General features: G+C 42.7%; 1 protein-coding gene across 1 annotated transcript; it reads left to right on the top strand.

The window, feature by feature from the left end:
• The first annotated feature begins 12,188 nt into the window (after positions 1 to 12,188).
• Positions 12,189 to 13,445, top strand: LOC130590160 (uncharacterized). The gene has a single exon (XM_057392173.1). It carries the CDS (start codon positions 12,189 to 12,191, stop codon positions 13,443 to 13,445), a length of 1,257 nt encoding a protein of 418 aa, XP_057248156.1.
• Positions 13,446 to 22,412: the final 8,967 nt, after the last annotated feature.

Below are 22,412 nucleotides of genomic sequence, written 5' to 3'. Positions count from 1 at the left end.
ATTCCTTGCAGTCGGATTTTTTGCATATGTTTATAGTTCATTTGTGCCCAAAATCGTAATTTGGGCTTAACTCCTAGCTCGGACATCAGAATTGAACGATTCCAAAGGCTGACTTGATTTTTTATAAATTATAAGGGGTTCGTGAGATCAGAAGTTGAATTCGTTGAAGTACGATTTTTCACGTCTATTTCTTGCTCACTTTGAACTAAAATCGTAATTTGGGCCAAACTCGTCGCTCGGATATCAGAATTAAGCGATTCCAAAGCCTGATATGTTTTTTTACCATTTCTAAAGGGTTCATGAGTTCAACAGCTGAATTCCTTGCAGCCCTATTTTTCGCGTATGTGTCCTTCTCATCTTGGCTCAAAATTGTAATTTGGGACTAACTCCTAGCTCGGACCTCAAAATTGAGCGATTCAAAAGCCTGAAATGTTTTTTTTACCATTTCTAAGGGGTTCGTGAGCTGAGAAGCTAAATTCGTTGAAGTCTGATTTTTCGCGTCCGTTTCTTGCTCATCTTGGCCCAAAATCGTAATTTGGGTCTAACTCTTAGCTCGGACATCAGAATTGAGCGATTCAAAAGCCTGAATTGTTTTTTTTACCATTTCTAAAGGGTTCTTGAGCTCCGAATCTAAATTCATTCAAGTCTGATTTTTCGTGTCTGTTTCCTGCTTATCTTGGCCCAACATCGTAATTGGACCTAACTCCTGTCTTGGACATCAGAATTGAGCGATTCAAAAGCCTGAAATGTTTTTTTACCATTTCTATGGGGTTCGTGAGATGTGAAGCTAAATTCGTTGAAGTCCGATTTTTCGCGTCTGTTTCTTGCTCATCTTGGCCCAAAATCGTAATTTGGGCCCAGCTCTTATCTCGGACATCAAAATTGAGCGATTCAAAAGCCTGAGTTGTTTTTTTACCATTTCTAATGGGTTTGTGAGCTCCGAATCTGAATTCGTTGAAGTCCGATTTTTCGTGTCTGTTTCCTACTTATCTTGGCCCAACATCGTAATTTGGGCCTAACTCCTATCTCGGACATGAGAATTGAGCGATTCTAAAGCCTGTCATGTTTTTTTTCCCATTTCTAATGGTTTCGTGAGCTCCGAATCTGAATTCGTTGAAATCCTATTTTTCGTGTCTGTTTCCATCTGATCTTTGCCCAACATCGTAATTTGGGCCTAACTCCTATCTCGGACATCAGAATTGAGCGATTCTATAGCCTGACATGTTATTTTCCCATTTCTAAGGGGTTCGTGAGCTCAGAAGCTGAATTCGATAAAGTTCGATTTTTCGTGTCTGTTTCATGCTCATCTTGGCAAAACATTGTAATTTTGACCTAACTCCTATCTCGGACATGAGAATGAGCGATTCTAAACCCTGACATGTTTTTTTTCCCATTTCTAAGGGATTCGTGAGCTCAGAAGCTGAATTCCTTGCAGTCGGATTTTTTGCATATGTTTTATAGTTCATTTGTGCCCAAAATCGTAATTTGGGCTTAACTCCTAGCTCGGACATCAGAATTGAACGATTCCAAAGGCTGACTTGATTTTTTATAAATTATAAGGGGTTCGTGAGATCAGAAGTTGAATTCGTTGAAGTACGATTTTTCACGTCTATTTCTGCTCACTTTGAACTAAAATCGTAATTTGGGCCAAACTCGTCGCTCGGATATCAGAATTAAGCGATTCCAAAGCCTGATATGTTTTTTTACCATTTCTAAAGGGTTCATGAGTTCAACAGCTGAATTCCTTGCAGCCCTATTTTTCGCGTATGTGTCCTTCTCATCTTGGCTCAAAATTGTAATTTGGGACTAACTCCTAGCTCGGACCTCAAAATTGAGCGATTCAAAAGCCTGAAATGTTTTTTTTACCATTTCTAAGGGGTTCGTGAGCTGAGAAGCTAAATTCGTTGAAGTCTGATTTTTCGCGTCCGTTTCATGCTCATCTTGGCCAAAATCGTAATTTGGGCCTAACTCTTAGCTCGGACATCAGAATTGAGCGATTCAAAAGCCTGAATTGTTTTTTTTTACCATTTCTACAGGGTTCTTGAGCTCCGAATCTAAATTCATTCAAGTCTGATTTTTCGTGTCTGTTTCCTGCTTATCTTGGCCCAACATCGTAATTGGACCTAACTCCTGTCTTGGACATCAGAATTGAGCGATTCAAAAGCCTGAAATGTTTTTTTACCATTTCTATGGGGTTCGTGAGATGTGAAGCTAAATTCGTTGAAGTCCGATTTTTCGCGTCTGTTTCTTGCTCATCTTGGCCAAAATCGTAATTTGGGCCCAGCTCTTATCTCGGACATCAAAATTGAGCGATTCAAAAGCCTGAGTTGTTTTTTTACCATTTCTAATGGGTTTGTGAGCTCCGAATCTGAATTCGTTGAAGTCCGATTTTTTCGTGTCTGTTTCCTACTTATCTTGGCCCAACATCGTAATTTGGGCCTAACTCCTATCTCGGACATGAGAATTGAGCGATTCTAAAGCCTGTCATGTTTTTTTTCCCATTTCTAATGGTTTCGTGAGCTCCGAATCTGAATTCGTTGAAATCCTATTTTTCGTGTCTGTTTCCATCTGATCTTTGCCCAACATCGTAATTTGGGCCTAACTCCTATCTCAGACATCAGAATTGAGCGATTCTATAGTCTGACATGTTATTTTCCCATTTCTAAGGGGTTCATGAGCTCAGAAGCTGAATTCGATAAAGTTCGATTTTTCGTGTCTGTTTCATGCTCATCTTGGCAAAACATTGTAATTTTGACCTAACTCCTATCTCGGTCATGAGAATGAGCGATTCTAAACCCTGACATGTTTTTTTTCCCATTTCTAAGGGATTCGTGAGCTCAGAAGCTGAATTCCTTGCAGTCGGATTTTTTGCATATGTTTATAGTTCATTTGTGCCCAAAATCGTAATTTGGGCTTAACTCCTAGCTCGGACATCAGAATTGAACGATTCCAAAGGCTGACTTGATTTTTTATAAATTATAAGGGGTTCGTGAGATCAGAAGTTGAATTCGTTGAAGTACGATTTTTCACGTCTATTTCTTGCTCAGTTTGAACTAAAATCGTAATTTGGGCCTAACTCCTCGCTCGGATATCAGAATTAAGCGATTCCAAAGCCTGATATGTTTTTTTACCATTTCTAAAGGGTTCATGAGTTCAACAGCTGAATTCCTTGCAGCCCTATTTTTCGCGTAGTGTCCTTCTCATCTTGGCTCAAAATTGTAATTTGGGACTAACTCCTAGCTCGGACCTCAAAATTGAGCGATTCAAAAGCCTGAAATGTTTTTTTTACCATTTCTAAGGGGTTCGTGAGTTGAGAAGCTAAATTCGTTGAAGTCCGATTTTTCGTGTCTGTTTCCTGCTTATCTTTGCCCAACATCGTAATTTAAATTCATTGAAGTCTGATTTTTCGTGTCTGTTTCCTGCTTATCTTTGCCCAACATCGTAATTTGGACCTAACTCCTGTCTCGGACATCAGAATTGAGCGATTCAAAAGCCTGAAATGTTTTTTACCATTTCTATGGGGTTCGTGAGATGTGAAGCTAAATTCGTTGAAGTCCGATTTTTCGCGTCTGTTTCTTGCTCATCTTGGCCCAAAATCGTAATTTGGGCCTAACTCTTATCTCGGACATCAGAATTGAGCGATTCAAAAGCCTGAGTTGTTTTTTTACCATTTCTAATGGGTTCGTGAGCTCCGAATCTGAATTCGTTGAAGTCCGATTTTTCGTGTCTGTTCCCTACTTATCTTGGCCCAACATCGTAATTTGGGCCTAACTCCTATCTCGGACATGAGAATTGAGCGATTCTAAAGCCTGACATGTTTTTTTCCCCATTTCTAAGGGTTTCGTGAGCTCAGATGCTAAATTCATTAAATTTTGATTTTTCGTTTCTGTTTCATGGTCATCTTGGCAAAACATTGTAATTTTGACCTAACACCTATCTCGGACATGAGAATGAGGGATTCTAAAGCCTGACATGTTTTTTTTCCCCATTTCTAAGGGATTCGTGAGCTCAGAAGCTGAATTCCTTGCAGTCGGATTTTTTGCGTCTGTTTATAGCTCATCTGTGCCCAAAATCGTAATTTGGGCCTAACTCGTAGCTCGGACATCAGAATTGAACGATTCCAAAGACTGACTTGATTTTTTATAAATTATAAGGGGTATGTGAGCTCAAAAGTTGAATTCGTTGCAGTCTGATTTTTCGCGTCTATTTCTTGCTCACTTTGAACTAAAATCGTAATTTGGGCCTAACTCCTCGCTTGGATATCAGAATTGAGCGATTCCAAAGCCTGACATGTTTTTTTTTCCATTTCTAAGGGGTTCATGAGTTCAAAAGTTGAATTCCTTGCAGGCCATTTTTTCGCGTATGTGTCCTTCTCATCTTGGCCCAAAATTGTAATTTGGGACTAACTCCTACCTCAGACATCAGAATTGAGCGATTCAAAAGCCTAAATTGTTTTTTTTTACCATTTCTAAGGGGTTCTTGAGCTCCGAATCTGAATTCGTTGAAGTCCGATTTTGGTGTCTGTTTCCTGCTTATCATGGCCCAACATCGTAATTTGGACCTAACTCCTATCTCGGACATCAGAATTGAGCGATTTAAATGCCTGAAATGTTTTTTTACAATTTTTATGGGGTTCGTGAGCTGAGAAGCTAAATTCGTTGAAGTCCGTTTTTTCGCGTCTGTTTCTTGCTCATCTTGGCCCAAAATCGTTATTTGGGTCTAACTCTTATCTCGGACATCGGAATTGAGCGATTCAAAAGCCTGAATTGTTTTTTTTACCATTTCTAATGGGTTCGTGACCTCCGAATCTGAATTCGTTGAAGTCCGATTTTTCATGTCTGTTTCCTACTTATCTTGGCCCAACATCGTAATTTGGGCCTAACTCTTAGCTCAGACATCAGAATTGAGCGATTCATAAGCCTGAATTGTTTTTTTTACCATTTCAAATGGTTTGGTGAGCTCCGAATCTGAATTCGTTGAAGTCCTATTTTTCTTGTCTGTTTCCTACTTATCTTTGCCCAACATCGTAATTTGGGCCTAACTCCTATCTCGGACATCAGAATTGAGCGATTCTAAAGCCTGACATGTTTTTTTCCCATTTCTAAGGGGTTCGTGAGCTCAGAAGCTAAATTCGATAAAGTTCGATTTTTCGTGTCTGTTTCATGCTCATCTTGGCAAAACATTGTAATTTTGACCTAACTCCTATCTCGGACATGAGAATGAGCGATTGTAAAGCCTGACATGTTTTTTTTTCCCCATTTCTAAGGGATTCGTGAGCTCAGAAACTGAATTCCTTGCAGTCGGATTTTTTGCGTATGTTTATAGCTCATCTGTGCCCAAAACCGTAATTTGGGCTTAACTCCTAGCTCGGACATTAGGATTGAACGATTCCAAAGACTGACTTGATTTTTTATAAATTATAAGGGGTATGTGAGCTCAAAAGTTGAATTCGTTGCAGTACGATTTTTCGCGTCTATTTCTTGCTCACTTTGAACTAAAATCGTAATTTGGGCCTAACTCCTCGATCGGATATCAGAATTGAGAAATTCCAAAGCCTGACATGTTTTTTTTACCATTTCTAAGGGGTTCATGAGCTCAAAAGCTGAATTCCTTGCAGCCCAATTTTTCGCGTATGTGTCCATCTCATCTTGGCTCAAAATTGTAATTTGGGACTAACTCCTAGCTCGGACCTCAAAATTGAGCGATTCAAAAGCCTGAAATGTTTTTTTTACCATTTCTAAGGGGTTCGTGAGCTGAGAAGCTAAATTCGTTGAAGTCCGATTTTTCGCGTCCGTTTCTTGCTCATCTTGGCCCAAAATCGTAATTTGGGCCGAAGTCTTAGCTCGGACATCAGAATTGAGCGATTCAAAAGCCTGAATTGTATTTTTACCATTTTAAAGGGTTCGTGAGCTCCGAATCTAAATTCATTGAAGTCTGATTTTTCGTGTCTGTTTCCTGCTTATCTTGGCCCAACATCGTAATTTGGAACTAACTCCTGTCTCGGACATCAGAATTGAGCGATTCAAAAGCCTGAAATGTTTTTTTACCATTTCTATGGGGTTTGTGAGATGTGAAGCTAAATTCGTGGAAGTCCGATTTTTCGCGTCTGTTTCTTGCTCATCTTGGCCCAAAATCGTAATTTGGGCCTAAATCTTATCTCGAACATCAGAATTGAGCGATTCAAAAGCCTGAATTGTTCTTTTTTTTTACCATTTTTAATGGGTTCGTGAGCTTCGAATCTGAATTCATTGAAGTCCGATTTTTCGTGTCTGTTTCCTACTTATCTTGGCCCAACATCGTAATTTGGGCCTAACTCCTATCCCGGACATCAGAATTGAGCGATTCTAAAGCCTGACATGTTTTTTTTCCCATTTCTAAGGGTTTCGTGAGATCAGAAGCTAAATTCGTTAAATTTCGATTTTTCGTTTCTGTTTCATGCTCATCTTGGCAAAACATTGTAATTTTGACCTAACACCTATCTCAGACATGAGAATGAGGGATTCTAAAGCCTGAAATATTTTTTTTCCCATTTCTAAGGGATTCGTGAGCTCGGAAGCTGAATTCCTTGCAGTCGGATTTTTTGCGTCTGTTTATATTTCATCTGTGCCCAAAATCGTAATTTGGGCCTAACTCGTAGCTCGGACATCAGAATTGAACGATTCCAAAGACTGACTTGATTTTTAATAAATTATAGGGGTTCGTGAGCTCACAAGTTGAATTCGTTGAATTACGATTTTTCGCGTCTATTTCTTGCTCACCTGGAACTAAAAATCGTAATTTAGGCCTAACTCCTCGCTCGGACATCAGAATTGAGCGATTCCAAAGCCTGACATGTTTTTTTACTATTTCTAAGGAGTTCATGAGCTCAAAAGCTGAATTCCTTGCAGCCCAATTTACCGCGTCTGTGTCCTTCTCATCTTGGCTCAAAATTGTAACTTGGGAATAACTCCTAGCTCGGACCTCAAAATTGAGCGATTCAAAAGCCTGAAATGTTTTCTTTTACCATTTCTAAGGGGTTCGTGAGCTTAGAAGCTAAATTCGTTGAATTCCGGTTTTTCGCGTCTGTTTCTTGCTCATCTTGGCCCAAAATCGTAATTTGGGCCTAACTCTTAGCTTGGACATCAGAATTGAGCGATTCAAAAGCCTGAATTGTTTTTTTTTACCATTTCTAATGGGGTCGTTAGCTCCAAATCTGAATTCTCTGCAGCCCAATTTTTCGCGTCTGTGTCCTTCTCATCTTGGCTCAAAATTGTAATTTGGGACTAGCTCCTAGCTCGGACCTCAAAATTGAGCGTATCAAACGCTTGAAATGTTTTTTTTACAATTTCTAATGGGTTCGTCACCTCAGAAGCTAAATTCGTTGAATTCCAATTTTTCGCGTCCGTTTCTTGGTCATCTTGGCCCGAAATCGTAATTTGGGAATAACTCTTAGCTCGAACATCAGAATTGAGCGATTCAAAAGCCTGAATTGTATTTTCCCCATTTCTAAGGGGTTCATGAGATCAGAAACTGAATTCGTTGAAGTCCCATTTTTCGTGTCTGTTTCATGCTCATCTTGGCCCAACATCGTAATTTCGACCTAACTCTATCTTGGACATCAGAATTGAGCAATGCCAAAGCCTGACATGTTTTTTACCATTTCTAAGGGATTCATGAGCTCAGAATTTGATATCGTTGAAGTCCGATTTTTCGTGTCTGTTTCCTGCTCATCTTGGCCCAAAATCGTAATTTGGGCCTAGATACTAGCTTGGAGATCATAATTGAGCGATTCCAAAGCCTGACATATTTTTTTTACAATTTCTAAGGGGTTGGTGAGCTTAGAACATGAATTCATTGCAGTCAGAGTTTTTGTGTCTGTTTAGTACACATTCGTTCCCAAAATCGTAATTTGGGCCTAACTCCTAGCTTGGACATCAGAATTGAGCGATTCCAAAGCCTGGCATGTTTTTTTTACAATTTATAAGGGGTTCGTGAGCTCAGAAGCTGAATACCTTGCAGCCTTATTATTCGCGCCTGTGTCCTTCTCATCACAGCCCAAAATCATAATTTCGGCCTAACTTCTAGCTCAGACATCAGAATTTAGAGATTCAAATGCCTGAATTATTTTTTTACAATTTCTAAGGGGTTCGTGAGTTCTAAAGCAGAATTTCTTGAAGTCTGATTTTCGCGTCCGTTTCTTGCTCATCTTGGCCCAAAATCGTAATTTGGGCCTAGCTCCTAGCTCGGACATCATAATTGTGCGATTCAGAAGCCTGACATGTTTTGTTTTACAATTTTTAATGGGTTCGTGAGCTCAGAAGCTGAATTCCTTGCAGTCAGATTTTTTGTGTCTGTTACTACTCATCTATGCCCAAAATCGTAATTTGGGCCTAACTCCTAGCTCGGACTTCAGAATTGAGCGATTCAAAAGCTTGAATTAGTTTTTTTTTACCATTTCTAAGGGGTTCGTGAGCTCAGAAGCTGAATTTGTTGAAGTCCGATTTTTGATGTCTGTTTCATGCTCATCATGGCCCAACATTGTAATTTCGAGCTAACTCCTATCTTCGACATCAGAATTGAGCGATTCCAAAGGCTAACATGTTTTTGTACCATTTCTAAGGGGTTCGTGAGCTCAGAAGTTGAATTCCTTGCAGCCCAATTTTTCGCGTCTGTGTCCTTCTCATCTTGGCTCAAAATTGTAATTTGGGACTAACTCCTAGCTCGGACCTCAAAATTGGGCTATTCAAAAGCCTGAAATGTTTTTCTTTTACCATTTCTAAGGGGTTCGTGAGCTGAGAAGCTAAATTCATTGAAGTCCGATTTTTCGCGTCCGTTTCTTGCTCAGCTTGGCCCAAAATCGTAATTTGGGCATAACTCTTAGCTGCACTAGTAGAATAAATGCTATTTGCTGCGGTGATATTGCTGCGGTTTTATCTATATGCAGTAATATAACACGCAAAAAGAAAAGAAAAAACAAAAAATAACAATATTGCTGCGGTTCCCGCCTAAAACCGCAGCAATATTGTTCAACGGATACATTTTGAAAAAAATGTGGGGCCTGGAGAGACTAATATTGCTGCGGTTTTGGGCGGGAAACCGCAGCAATATAATAAAAAATATTTTTAAAATATATTGTTGCGGTTCCCCACCCAAAACCACAACAATATTGTCTTAAAATTAATAATAAAAAGGCCCATTAGGGTTTCCTTGTCATTCCTTATCTCTCTCCCTCATCCTTAGCGCCTCTCTCACAGTTCTCTCTCTCTCAATATCCTTAGCGCCTCTCTCACCGTTCTCTCTCTCTCTCTCTCTCACCATTCTCTCTCTCACTGCTCTCTCTCTCACGCCGGCGGTTCGAAATTTGTTCTCGCCGGCGAAGTTTGTTCGACATTACGTCTTCTCACGTTGTCGCAGGCAAAGTTGTTCGAGATTTGCTCGAAAGTTGTTCGAGCCCGCGAAGTCGTCTTCTCCGGTCGTCTTCTCCAGTCCATCGTCTTCTCCAGCTAGTGAAAGTTGTTCGTCTTTGCTCGGCCGGTCGTTCGGTTCGGTCGTTCGAGTCTAGTTGAAGATTTGTTTTTTTTTTTCGTTTCTTTTTTTTCGTTTCTTCTTTTGTTCGAGTCTAGCCAGCGCAAACTGAAATATACAAAGTTGTTCATCTTCCTAGTTTCGATTATCAAATCGGTTTTTTTTTCTTTTTCATTTTTTAAATATTTGTATGTAAATTTTTTGGTGTAGAATTTTTCTTTATTTTTTCCCTTTTTTAGATTTGTATCTAGATTTTTGTTTTAGTGTTTTTTTTTTGTTTTAGGATTTTTTTTTTAAGATCAAATTCTTAATTTCTTGTTTTTATTATATTTTTTGTAATTAGGCAGTGACTTGTAACAATTGTCTTTTTAGTTTTTTCATTTTACTTTGTATTATTTATATACTTAGTTTTTTTTATTTTTATATGTTAATGATATTCATATGTAATTTTATATTTGTTGTTTTTTATATTATATATTTTATGTTTTTGAATTTTGTATAATAATTTTTTTTCATTAGTATCAATCAATAGTGTTTTATTTTCTTTTAACTGTTTTGTTTACCAAATTTGATGCCAAAATGCAAAAAAAAAAAAAAAGTAACATCCTTAGCGCCTAAAAAGTAACTTCCTCTTTTAAGGGGCAAATGTTGTAGCCTAAAATTCAAGGGCTACCAAGATGACACGTGGCTTCATCCTAGCCATACATGTGGCACATGTTTATGAAAGTAAGGTACATGGGTCAGAAGATAATGTGGGCTAAAGTACACCTTTCTGAGGAAAAAGTTGTACTAATACAACTCTTATGGCCCAAATCTGTACTTAGGCCCAGCTAAAACCTCTTATACTCCTGCCTAAAGAAAGAGGTGTACTAACCAATCAGTACTTGCCACGTGTCACCATTTACTGCTTAGCCAATCAGATGCTCTCAAATTAGGATGACATCAAGGTACAACAGTCATTTCAAACTGTATAAAAAGTCCTTGAAATCAGGGGAAAGGTACGTTTTTCAGAGCACAGTATTGTTATTCTGCCATAAATTCTCTCTCTGTACTTTCTCTCTCTAAAAGTTCCTTCATATCCCTGCTATCTAACTTAAGCATCGGAGGGGGAAATACCACCCAAACCTCCAGGGTGGTCCTTTTTTGCAGGTTGCTGATCAGAGGTTTACACTGGGATCCGAGCCCAATCATTGTTGCACAAGTCTCCAAATCAAGAATCCGAAGTTGGGAGTTGTTGTATTTAGTTTAGTAGTTTTATACTATGTAACATTTGGCGCCGTCTGTGGGGAGACGCAACAATGACGGATTGTCACTCATCAAACGTGACGAGGAATAGAAGTTTCAGGGTTCAAGTAGAGGATACTGTGGATGACGAGAGGCCACCTCGAGGACGGGAAAGGCATCATGCTGCCGTTCATCTTGGGGGAAGGACAGTGACCCCTGTCATCCAGGAAAACCTTGATCGTCCAGTGACAGCTGGTCACTTAGAGAATGTCTTAAACGACTTCCAGACCAGAATGGCCGCTGTCATGGAAGAGCAGATTAAGAACAATGTGTTGTTCTTTCAGATAAGAACAACAGGAGAGGCAGCAGAGCCGCTCAAAGGAAGGTCTCAAGAGGGTCGTCCAGGGACTAGCCGGCCACCTCGGCAGAGTTGTCCAGGCCGCCTTCCAAGGGAAAGCAGCCAGCTATTAGTGACTAAAGGAGGAAGATGGACTGGAAGCTGGTAGTCCGTCCAGGAGATAATATTCCTCCCGCTGGTCACAAGATGGAGACGGATGCTAGAGAGTACCTGGAAGCCAAAAGGGCTGGTGCTCTTCAGCGTTCAGCCTCTGGTTCTACTCCTTACATGAAAGATCCGCCATTGAGAATTCCATCTAAAATAGCAGGAAGAAGTCATGGACCTTCGGCTTTTCAGCCAAGGCAAGAGAAGACAGTTTTGCAGCCAATGGTGTATAGGCGTCAGGCCTTCGCTAACACCTCTTCAAATCTAGTATTAAAGGAGTACCGCAGGGAGTTCATACCCACTGAGGGTCAGGCTGGGGCACTCTAGATTAATTGGCCGACCCCCTTTTCGGTCAGAATCATGGAGTCTCCTCCTTTCCCAAAGGTTAAACTCCCGACTATTGAGCCTTTTGATGGTACAACAGATCCAGATGATCATTTGTCAGCTTACAAGCACCAGATGTATGTTCAGGGTGCTGACGATGCCACTTGGTGTAAGAACTTTCCGGCCACATTGAAGGGCGTGGCACAGAAGTGGTTCAACAATTTACCTCCCAACTTAGTGAACAAGTTCACTGAGCTTAGTATCTTGTTCACCAGCCTCTTTGTGGCAAACCGTCAAGAGCAAAAGACAAGCATGCATTTAGGGAAAGTGGTGCAGGGGCCTAAAGAAGCCTTGAGAAGTTATGTGAAGAGATTCAACTTGGAAGCATTGCAGATCCAAGATCTGAATGTTGGAGTGGCGTTTGACGCCTTCATCCGAGGTCTAAGACCAGGCAGCTTCAAGTTTGATTTGGTGAAGAAGAAAATAAAAACCTAAACAGAAGCTTTGAAGGAAGCTGAAGCATTCATTCATGCCACGGAAGTTTGTGCTGAGGCAAAACAGCCAGAGGTAAAGAAAGTTGAAGAGGTTGTTCAGCCAAAAAAAGAATCCGCCCAAGAAAGCTGAAACTTGGGCAATGACTTCGTTGACCACCTCGTCTAAGAGGAGTAGGCGGTCTGAACCGGCAGCCTCAGTCGAACCTATAGAGTTCAACAAAGATCAGTATTCCATTAGTATGGAAATCAAAGATCAGCATGACCTGAAAGCACCGGCCGAAATGAAGACGCCTTACCGTAACAGAGATAAAAGCAAATATTGTCATTTCCACAAGGATTGTGGGCATGAGACCAACGAGTGCAAGCATTTGAAGAGAGCATTAGATGATCTGGCCCGAAAGGGAAAAATGAATTCTTATCTACCTTCGTCAGGAAGGAAATTCCAGGAGAAAGATAACTATCAGGCAAGAAGGAAGGATGATGAAAGCACAAATGATGACGTAGTAATGGTCATTTCAGGAAGATTCGCGGCCGGAGGTCCAACAAATCGCGGCCACAAGAACTATTTAAGGGAACTCAGTCCGGTTATACTCACCAACCAGGCCGAGTCAGATCCTTTTCCCAAAATAGTGGTCAGCGAGTTGGACCGAGGAAAGATAAGGACGTCGCATGATGACCTACTAGTTGTGGAAATGAAGATTTCCAACCTCAGTATTAGGCGAATTTTGATTGATACCGGAAGCTCTACTGCTATAATCAGTGCTGAGTTTTTATCTCGGTTGAAGTTTGATGAAAATGATCTGGTGCCTGTAAATCATCCTATAATCGGTTTCGGCGAAGGAATCATTCATCCTATGGGGACTGTCACCCTACCCGTCAGAGTTGGGGAAAAAGATGTTGCTCGAACGCTTTTTGTAAAATTTTTGGTAGTACGGGACTTGACTGCTTATAATGTCATTCTCGGACGACCTACCTTAAATCACAGCAAGTCTGTTATTGTGACGCATCTAATGCTGATGAAGTTCGAGTATGATGGGGGGAAGATTGGATCTCTTTATGGAGATCAGCAAGCTGCTAGAGAAGGCTACCTTACCACCCTCAAACCATCATCATGGAAAGAAAAGGCAGAGCGTCCGAAGGTCAGGGAAGATGATTCGGCCGAGAAGGTGAAGGGTCAGATTATTGAGTTAAAGCAAGAAGTAGAGAAGGTGCAAGTGCTACCCCTTCCTGAGAGCAAGCCGTCAATGCTCTTACCTAGCAAGAAAAGGAGGTGTTTGGCTATTAAAGAGGAAAAGAATTCATCTGAGGAGGTTATGGCAATAATGAGCCTGGGACTAGAACGTCAAGAGCCGGTAGAAAGGCCGGTAGAGATCTGTCTAAGACCAGAGCGTCCATAAAGGACATTGAAGATTGGGTCCGTCCTGAATTCTGAAATCAAGGACGCCTTGGTCGCGCTGCTAAAAGAATTTGAAGATGTTTTTGCCTATACCGTAAAGGAAATGCCAGGGATAGATACTGAAGTTGCGGTGCATAGGCTGAATATTGAGCCGGGACAGAAGCCAGTCCGGCAAAAGAAGAGGCATCTTGGGCCGGCCAGGAATCAAGCCGTCGACCAAGAGGTCCATAAGCTTCTCAAATCCAAATTTATCCGTGAAACCTATTATCCGGATTGGGTGGCACATGTGGTAATGGTCCACAAGCCGAATGGTACTTGGAGGATGTGTGTAGATTACACGGATTTGAACAAGGCTTGTCCTAAGGACAGCTTTCCACTGCTTAGTTTCATGGACGCCTACTCAGGCTTCCACCAGATTCCCATGTGGCCGAGCGATCAGGATAAAACCTCCTTCATCACGGAAAAAGGGTTATATGGGTGGCTTCGGATGGCATTCGGCTTGAGGAATGCGCCGGCCACCTTTCAAAGGCTCATTAACATTGATTTTCAGCCGCAGCTTGGCAAAAATATGGAGGCTTATATTGACGATATGATCGTCAAGAGTCGAGAAGAAAAAGATCACTTGGAAGATTTGAGAGAAACCTTCATCACTTTGAGAAAATACAAGTTAAAGCTCAATCCGCAAAAATGCGTCTTTGGTGTAGTAGCTGGGAAGTTTCTAGGGTTTTTGGTCGATCAGCGAGGGATTGAGGCCAACCCTGACAAAATTCAGGCAATTCTAGATATGACCTCGCCGTCCAAGGTCAAGGAAGTACAGCGTCTGACGGGATGTCTGGCTGCTCTTGGATGGTTCCATTCGAAATCAGGAGATAAGTGTCATCACTTCTTTGCGACTATAAAAAAGAATGCAAAGTTTGAATGGACGGAGGAAGCTGAGAAAGCACTTCAAGAAGTTAACGACCATCTTCGGCAGTTACCTTGGCTAATCATCCCGGTCGAGGGAGAAAAACTGTATGTTCACCTGGCCGTGTCCCCATTTGCGGTAAGTGATGTTCTCCTCGCTGAGAGAGATTCAGTACAAATACCCGTTTATTTTGTTAGCCATGTGCTAAAGGACGCAGAAGGCAGGTATTCGTCCATTGAGAAGTTCGGTCTGGCGCTGTTGATGGCCAGTCGGAAGTTGAGGCCTTATTTTCTTGCTCACATTATTCTTGTCTACACATATCAGCCATTGAGGCAGGTATTGCATAAGATGGATGCATCCGGCCGAATGTTGAAATGGGCCGTTGAGCTCAATATGTTTGACTTGACGTTCGATCCCCGAAAAGCAATCAAGGGGCAAGCTCTAGCAGACTTTATTGTAGAGCTTACCCGGCCTATAGTAGAAAACGTCCGGGACCCAGCAGAGGGAAAGAGACATTGGACCCTAATGGTGGATGGATCATCGACTGCTAATGGATGTGGTGCCGGGATATTTTCCAGTCGCCAGAAGGGGACAAGTTTGAGTATGCAATGAAGTTCCAATTCCAGGCATCAAACAACGAAGCAGAGTATGAAGCTCTCTTAGCCGGTATTAGGATGTGCAAAGCGGCTGGAGCCCTGGAAATTGAAGCTAAAACTGATTCTCTGCTGGTAGTCAGCCAAGTGAATGGAGACTTCGAATGCAAGGAGGCATCCATGAGTAAGTATATGAACTTGATAAAAGAGGAGATCAAGTCTTTGAATCGATTACTCCTAGATCAAGTGCCAAGATCTGAAAACCATCAGGCTCATGCCCTCTCGAAGCTAGCCAGTTCGGCTGAAGAGGATGTGCCTAGAACAATCTTCTGGGAGGTCAAAGCGGCTAAGAGCATTGAGGCCGAGGAAGTTCTGTTTCTCAGCCGAGAAGATAAGTGCATGAGTCCCATTATTGAGTACAAGAAGACAGGCCGGTTGCTTCTTGACCCTTTAGAAGCTAAGTACGTGAAAGCTAGGGACAAATGGTTCGAGTTGTGGAATGAAATTCTGTACAAAAAATCCTTCAACCGGCCTCTTCTTAAGTGCATCAGCAGGAAAGATGGATTGGACGTTTTAAAAGAGCTGCATGAAGGAGCCTGTGCTTCCCACATTGGAGGGAGGGCGTTAGGAGAAAACGCTCTAAGGACTGGTTACTTTTGGCCGACCTTGAAGGAGGACGCCTTGCTTTACGCAAAGAAATGTGATAGCTGTCAAAAGCATGACAACATCTATCAGAAGCCGTCCAATTACTTAACTCCAATCCTCTTTCCTCTTCCCTTTGCTAAATGGGGAATGGATATTCTTGGCCCTTTTCCTATTGCGGCCGGCCAGAAGAAGTTTGTAATAGTGGTCGTCGACTATTTTACAAAATGGGTGGAGGCTGAAGAACTGAGAGGCATTACCACCAACGACGTTAAAGGGTTCATCTGGAAGAACCTCATCACAAGGTTTGGTATGCCCCAGTCCATTGTCTTTGACAATGGACCACAATTTGAAACACCCAAGCTTCGTCAATGGCTGGCCGATCAAGGAATCAAAGCTCACTTTGCTGTAGTGGCTCATCCACAAGCTAATGGGCAGGTCGAAGCTTTTAATAAGATCTTGTCGGCTGGAATAAAAAAGAAGTTAGATAATGCAAAGGGATTATGGTTTGAAGAACTGTAGTTGGTCTTATGGTCAATAAGGACAACGACCAAGAACTCTACTGGAGAAACCCCATTCATGCTGGTATATGATTCTGAGGTCGTCCTTCCTATAGAGATTGAGGAACCAACCCTGAGGGTGATGATGTACTCAGAAGACGCTAACTGGCAGCTCTCCGGACGGCTTTGGATTTAGTCCTTGAAGTCAGGGGCAATGCACTGCTAAGAATGCAACTCTACAAGTTAAGAATGGCAAGGGAGTTTAACAAAAGAGTTGCAAGGCGTCCGCTGAAGCTTGGAGACCTCATCTTAAGGAAGATGGAAGCGGTCGGCGGAGCTAAGGAGCTAGGAAAGCTCACCCCTAATTGGGAGGGACCCTACAAAATCATTGAAGTAGTTCAGAATGGCACCTTTCGTCTGGAAGGCATAGACGGGCGTCCTATTCCTAGGACGTGGAATTCTGATACTTTGAAAAAATACTTTGTTTAGGGTATCTTGAGAAAGTGTAACCTTTTCTTAATGCATTACAATGAAAAAAGTAGAAATGTATACATGTACCTTGACTATCCGTCAAGCAAAATTCATATAATACAGTTCTACTTCCTTATGACTCTCTGTTTGATTTATTTGCTTAAGTTATATACTATCGTCCAAAGCTAACTAATAAAACATAGCAGCAATAAAAAAAAACACCTTCTATTAAGAGATTGGCCAACATGTCATCATCCTAATATGGATAAGTACATAAAAACGACCGTCTGTTTATTTAAAGAAGTTAAACATCTCCTAAACAAGGTCGGCTGGAATTAGGACGCCTTAGTAAAGGTATCCCACTTTCCGTCCAAAAGCCCAAACTTAGAAATAACAACCTTAGTAAAAGAACAAGTTATTTCACCATTTAATGAAGATGGACGGGTTACAAATACCTTCATAAAACGTCCAAGTTATTTAGGCAAATTATGGTCTTTCTCCTTCTTGAACAAAGGAAGGTAACCAAAACCTCCTCGTCCAAGAAGAGGGGCATATAGGGACCTAATTTAGTAAAAATAACTAAATCTTTGTTCAATGACGAATGATTGTCAAAATTCAGGCCGATCAAGTTATTAACTTAGCAGTTTGTTAAACTCACAAGTTTTTGACTTAAGCAACTGATCAACGTTTTGATCTATTCGGCCAAAAAGAACCATTGGATCAGACGAGGGGTTATTAGGACGAATTGCTTTTGTACTTAGGCATAAATGTGTGATCATAAAACAACGCGTCCATTGCATGAAAGTATAAAGCATGGGAAATGGAAAAAAATAACTCTTTTATAGATGAAAGAAAAGATTACAAGCTACTCTAAAAGTTAGAACTACAAATTTAACAAGTGGCCTGCGGCCAAGAAAGAGAATAAGGAAGGTTAAGCTTCCGGAGGAGCGCAGTTCTCTTCGTCCTGGGCCTCGTCCTCTTCTTCCTCTTCATCTTCGGAAGATTCCTGGAAGACGGGAGGTTCTTCTCCTTTAAGGTTAGCCCTGTGCAGGCTCTCTTGAAATTCCAGCCGGCGGACATATCTGGGGATGTCCTGTTCCTCGGCCAGCATTTCAAAGGCCTGCACGGCCCAGTTTTTCGAAGTGTTGATCACTTCGTTCAGAGCCTCTTTGACCGCTTCCTCTGTAGCTTTGGCCTCCTCCTTCAGCGCCTGGTTCTTCTCTCGGAGGAGGAGGTTCTCTTTGAAAAGCTCCGCGGCAACCAGCATGCCTGAGTTTCTCTCGTCCTTAAGAGAGCGTTCCAGATCAGCTCTCTCGTCCAAGAGTCCGGTCAGCCGAAGTAAATATGTTTTATTTTGAGACTCTAGCTCGGCTGACCGTTTTTCCCAAGCTATCTTGGACTGCTGGTGCAGCACCTCTTGCTCGGCCATGGCATACTGAGCATGGTCAGCCGCCTCTGTTACGTCATGGACGAGCTTCTTATTCTCTTTCCTGAGCAATCTTGCCCAGTCTTCAGTTATCATGCTGCAAGCAAAGAGCTGGAAAGAGAGAGACGAAGATATGTCAGGACGGTTGAATAAACAAATGAGAATATAACAAGTACAAAACATAAGAGTCCAAAAAAGAAGAAGGGTATACCTCGGCAGCAAGTTGAGACATGTAGCCTACATGTCCTGACGAAGCCCCCCTCAATCCTTTGATGTAAGGTTCAGGGAAGCACTTGAAAAGCTCCAGCTTGAGCTTCTCGCGATCAGCCGATGTCATCTTTGCAAAGGCAGCAGAAGATTCATCGTCTGAAAGGATGGGAGAGTCGTTACGAGCCTGCCCTTTTCCTTTATCTGAAAGAGGAGACTCGTCAATATTTCGGACTGGGATAACCACGGCTTGTTTGTTGGACGGACTCATCGGACGCCCGCCAACCCGCAGTGTTCTAACTACGTTTGAATAATAAGACTCACCAGAGGAACGGGAGGCCGTCCTATATGCCACCGGCATTTGGCCTACCAGCTTAGCCACTGGTCCAGAAAAAGCTGACATGTCCACAGCCGCGTCCGGCTGGGAAGACTGACCTCCTGCGTCGTCCAAATCAACAACCGCATCCGGTTGAGCAGTAGCAGGTTGGCCGGCAGGACCGGTATAGGTCACTAATGCTAGATCATCGGCCTGTGGAAGCTCCTCCTTGGCCGGAAGCTCCTCCTTGGCCGGAATATCAATCACAAACTTGGGAACAGGCCGTGATGATTTTTTCTTCTTAACTGTGAAGCCCTTGCCTTCTTGGGGGGAGGAGCATCACTGGTTGCGGCCGATCTCTTTTTGGCTGCCGCCTTCTCGGCCAGTGCCCTAGACGTTGGGGCATTTTTCTGAAAAAGTTGGAAAAATGTTAGAGCAAAAAGCAGAATTCAGGAGATGTCCAAGATAGTAAGAGACGTCCTGTCCTTCGAAGAAGGAAGGCGTCCAGGTATACCAGTGTATCCGTCCTTTTTTCAGCACCGGATTTGCTGAATTCTTTCCAGAGAGAATCTGCAAATTTGGATGAGCTCATGTCTCCTATCCAAGATTTTTTCAGTTTAATCCTGGCCGAATCTGCAAATAAGAAAGAAGAGACTAAGATTAGACGAATGATAATTAGGACGGGGTTCTACTTGGAAAAAATTAAAGCATTATACCTCTATCCTCGCCCTGCCGCAAGCCGGCAGCGACTAGGAAGTTATCATGGTAGAACAATTCTTTGAAAGGGATCCAATTGGACGGGCCCTTAAAAGAAACGTCGTCCATGGAATACTCCGAAATTCTGAAGTACTCAATCATCTCTTCAGCCGAGTTGCTTTCTAACTCTAAGTAGGAAGCCATCTGTCCAGTGTTGGTGTTGCTTCGGCTAAAATAGTGAAGCCGTCTAGCAACCGCTTTGTTGGGCGCCTGGACGAATAAGAACTCGGCCTTCCAGGAGTGCATCTTGGATGTTTTATCCCAAGACGTCAGGAATCCCTGACAGTTGCACACGCTGACCCAACTTCCTTCAACTATTTTAGGAACTTTGGAAACATAATGGATTTGGGAGAAGGCGGCCATAGATGGGTCCACCCCCTTTAATTCGCAAACAGCTAGGAAAGTAAGGATGTTTTGCCAAGAGTTTGGGGTAAGTTAATTGTGCCCTATGTTGTAGTAATGAAGGAGTCGGCCGATAAAAGGATGAAGAGGAAAGCGCAGGCCGGCATCTAAGGCCAGACGGTAAACAACAAAATGGCCCGAAGGGGCACTAAGTATGGTGTCCTCTCGGCCAGGGAGGACGAAGCGGTAGCCCGGCATAGGCATAGCCGCAGAAAAAGCTCTAAGGTCGGAGCCTACTCGTCCCAGCCAAGAATTATCGGCCAGGATGAATCTAGGGTCAGAAAGAGGACCTAGCCGGCGCCTTATTTCGGAGGAAGTTGTAGACGGCTCCTCCGAATCGCTAGCCGGATTAGACGAATCAGTCTTATTCGACTCATCAGAAGCCGTCTTAAGTTTGGACAGGCTGGGATCGGGAGAGCCTCGAACTTCCGATTCCTCTTGGACGAGTTTGGGATAAGGGTTGGGGTTTGCCGGACAAGCGCTTTGGACTTCATGCTCTCCCTCAGCGGGAATCCGTCCAGTTGATGCCTCCATTTCTGAGCTGGAAGCCGGCAGGTTAACCCCTCGTCTGATACGAGCTGTTTGCTTGACACGCACCAGATTACTCTGCACAGGCAAAGACTGGGTCGTCTGACTTTGCCGTCCATGGCTAAAGAAAAAGAATGCATGTCCGGCCGAGATAGGTCCAACTCTAGAAGATGCCGAGGAAGACCGGCCCTCTATTCTAGGGTTAGTACCAACCCCTGAGCGGCCGGGATTATTCGATGAAGAAGATGAACTCATTTTCTTAAAATATGCGTGAAAATACAAGGAAAAGTTTTAAGGAAATACCTGCAGAGAAAGGTCGGACGAATGTCAAGGACGAATTGAGATCTCGGACGAATGGAGTAGCAGTTTGCAAAAGCTTGGACAGGAGTAATTTATCTCTCTAAAAAGCTCAGTAAAAATCGCAGAGTCTCTCTCTCTAGAAAATTTCTCAAGAATGTTAAAATGATTTCAGAAACGACAAAGTCACATATTTATAGAGGGGTGAAAATGACCCCCTCATCCGGTAAAAATAACCGTTGTTCCTGAGAGTTGACCTGTGGAAACCAGCAAAATGGCACCTCTTTTTTGAAAAAGAGAATGGCAGTTCAGGTCGGTTAAAAGAGGAAGATCAACCGTCTTGGCGCCTGAAAAGTAACTTCCTCTTTTAAGGGGCAAATGTTGTAGCCTAAAAATCAAGGGCTACCAAGATGACACGTGGCTTCATCCTAGCCATATAGGTGGCACATGTTTATGAAAGTAAGGTACATGGGTCAGAAAATAATGTGGGCTAAAGTACACCTTTCTGAGGAAAAAGTTGTACTAAAACCACTCTTATGGCCCAAATCTGTACTTAGGCCCAGCTAAAACCTCTTATACTCCTGCCTAAAGAAAGAGGTGTACTAACTAATCAGTACTTGCCATGTGTCACCATTATACCGCTTAACCAATCAGGTGCTCTCAAATTAGGGTGACATCAAGGTACAACAGTCATTTCAAACAGTATAAATAGTCCTTGAAATCAGGGGAAAGGTACGTTTTTCAGAGCACAGTACTGTTATTCTGCCATAAATTCTCTTTCTCTCTCTCTACTTTCTCTATCTAAAAGTTCCTTCATATCCCTGATATCTGACTTAAGCATCGGAGGGGGAAATACCACCCAAACCTCCAGGGTGGTCCCTTTTTGCAGGTTGCTGATCAGAGGTTTACACTGGGATCCGAGCCCAATCATTGTTGCACAATTCTCCAAATCAAGAATCCGAAGTTGGGAGTTGTTGTATTAGTTTACTAGTTTTGTACTACGTAACATTTGGCGCCGTCTGTGGGGAGACGCAACAATGACGGATTGTCACTCATCAAACGTGGCGAGGAATAGAAGTTTCAGGGTTCAAGTAGAGGATACTGTGGATGACGAGAGGCCACCCCGAGGACAGGACAGGCATCATGCTGCCGTTCATCTTGAGGGAAGGACAGTGACCCCTGTCATCCAGGAAAACCTTGATCGTCCAGTGACAGCTGGTCACAGAGAATGTCTTAAACGACTTCCAGACCAGAATGGCCGCTGTCATGGAAGAGCAGATTAAGAACAATATGTTGTTCCTTCAGATAAGTCCAGCAGGAGAGGCAGCAGAGCCGCTCAAAGGAAGGTCTCAAGAGGGTCGTCCAGGGACTAGCCGGCCACCTCGGCCAGAGTTGTCCAGGCCGCCTTCCAAGGGAAAGCAACCAGCTGTTAGTGACTCAAGGAGGAAGATGGACTGGAAGCTGGTAGTCCGTCCAGGAGATAATATTCCTCCCACTGGTCACAAGATGGAGACGGATGCTAGAGAGTACCTGGAAGCCAAAAGGGCTGCTGCTCTTCAGCGTTCAGCCTCCGGTTCTACTCCTTACATGAAAGATCCGCCATTGAGAATTCCATCTAAAACAGCAGGAAGAAGTCATGTACCTTCGGCTTTTCAGCCAAGGCAAGAGAAGAGAGTTTTGCAGCCAATGGTGTATAGGCGTCAGGCCTTCGCTAACACCTCTTCAAATCCAGTATCAAAGGAGTACCGCAGGGAGTTCATACCCACTGAGGGTCAGGCTGGGGCACTCCAGATTAATTGACCGACCCCCTTTTCGGTCAGAATCATGGAGTCTCCTCCTTTCCCGAAGATTAAACTCCCGACTATTGAGCCTTTTGATGGTACAACAGATCCAGATGATCATTTGTCAGCTTACAAGCACCAGATG

This window comes from Beta vulgaris, chromosome 9 (genome assembly GCF_026745355.1).
Source record: "Beta vulgaris subsp. vulgaris cultivar EL10 chromosome 9, EL10.2, whole genome shotgun sequence".
NCBI lineage: Eukaryota > Viridiplantae > Streptophyta > Magnoliopsida > Caryophyllales > Amaranthaceae > Beta > Beta vulgaris.
Note: the sequence above shows the minus strand (reverse complement) of the source record. Positions and strands in the feature narration are given on the sequence as shown.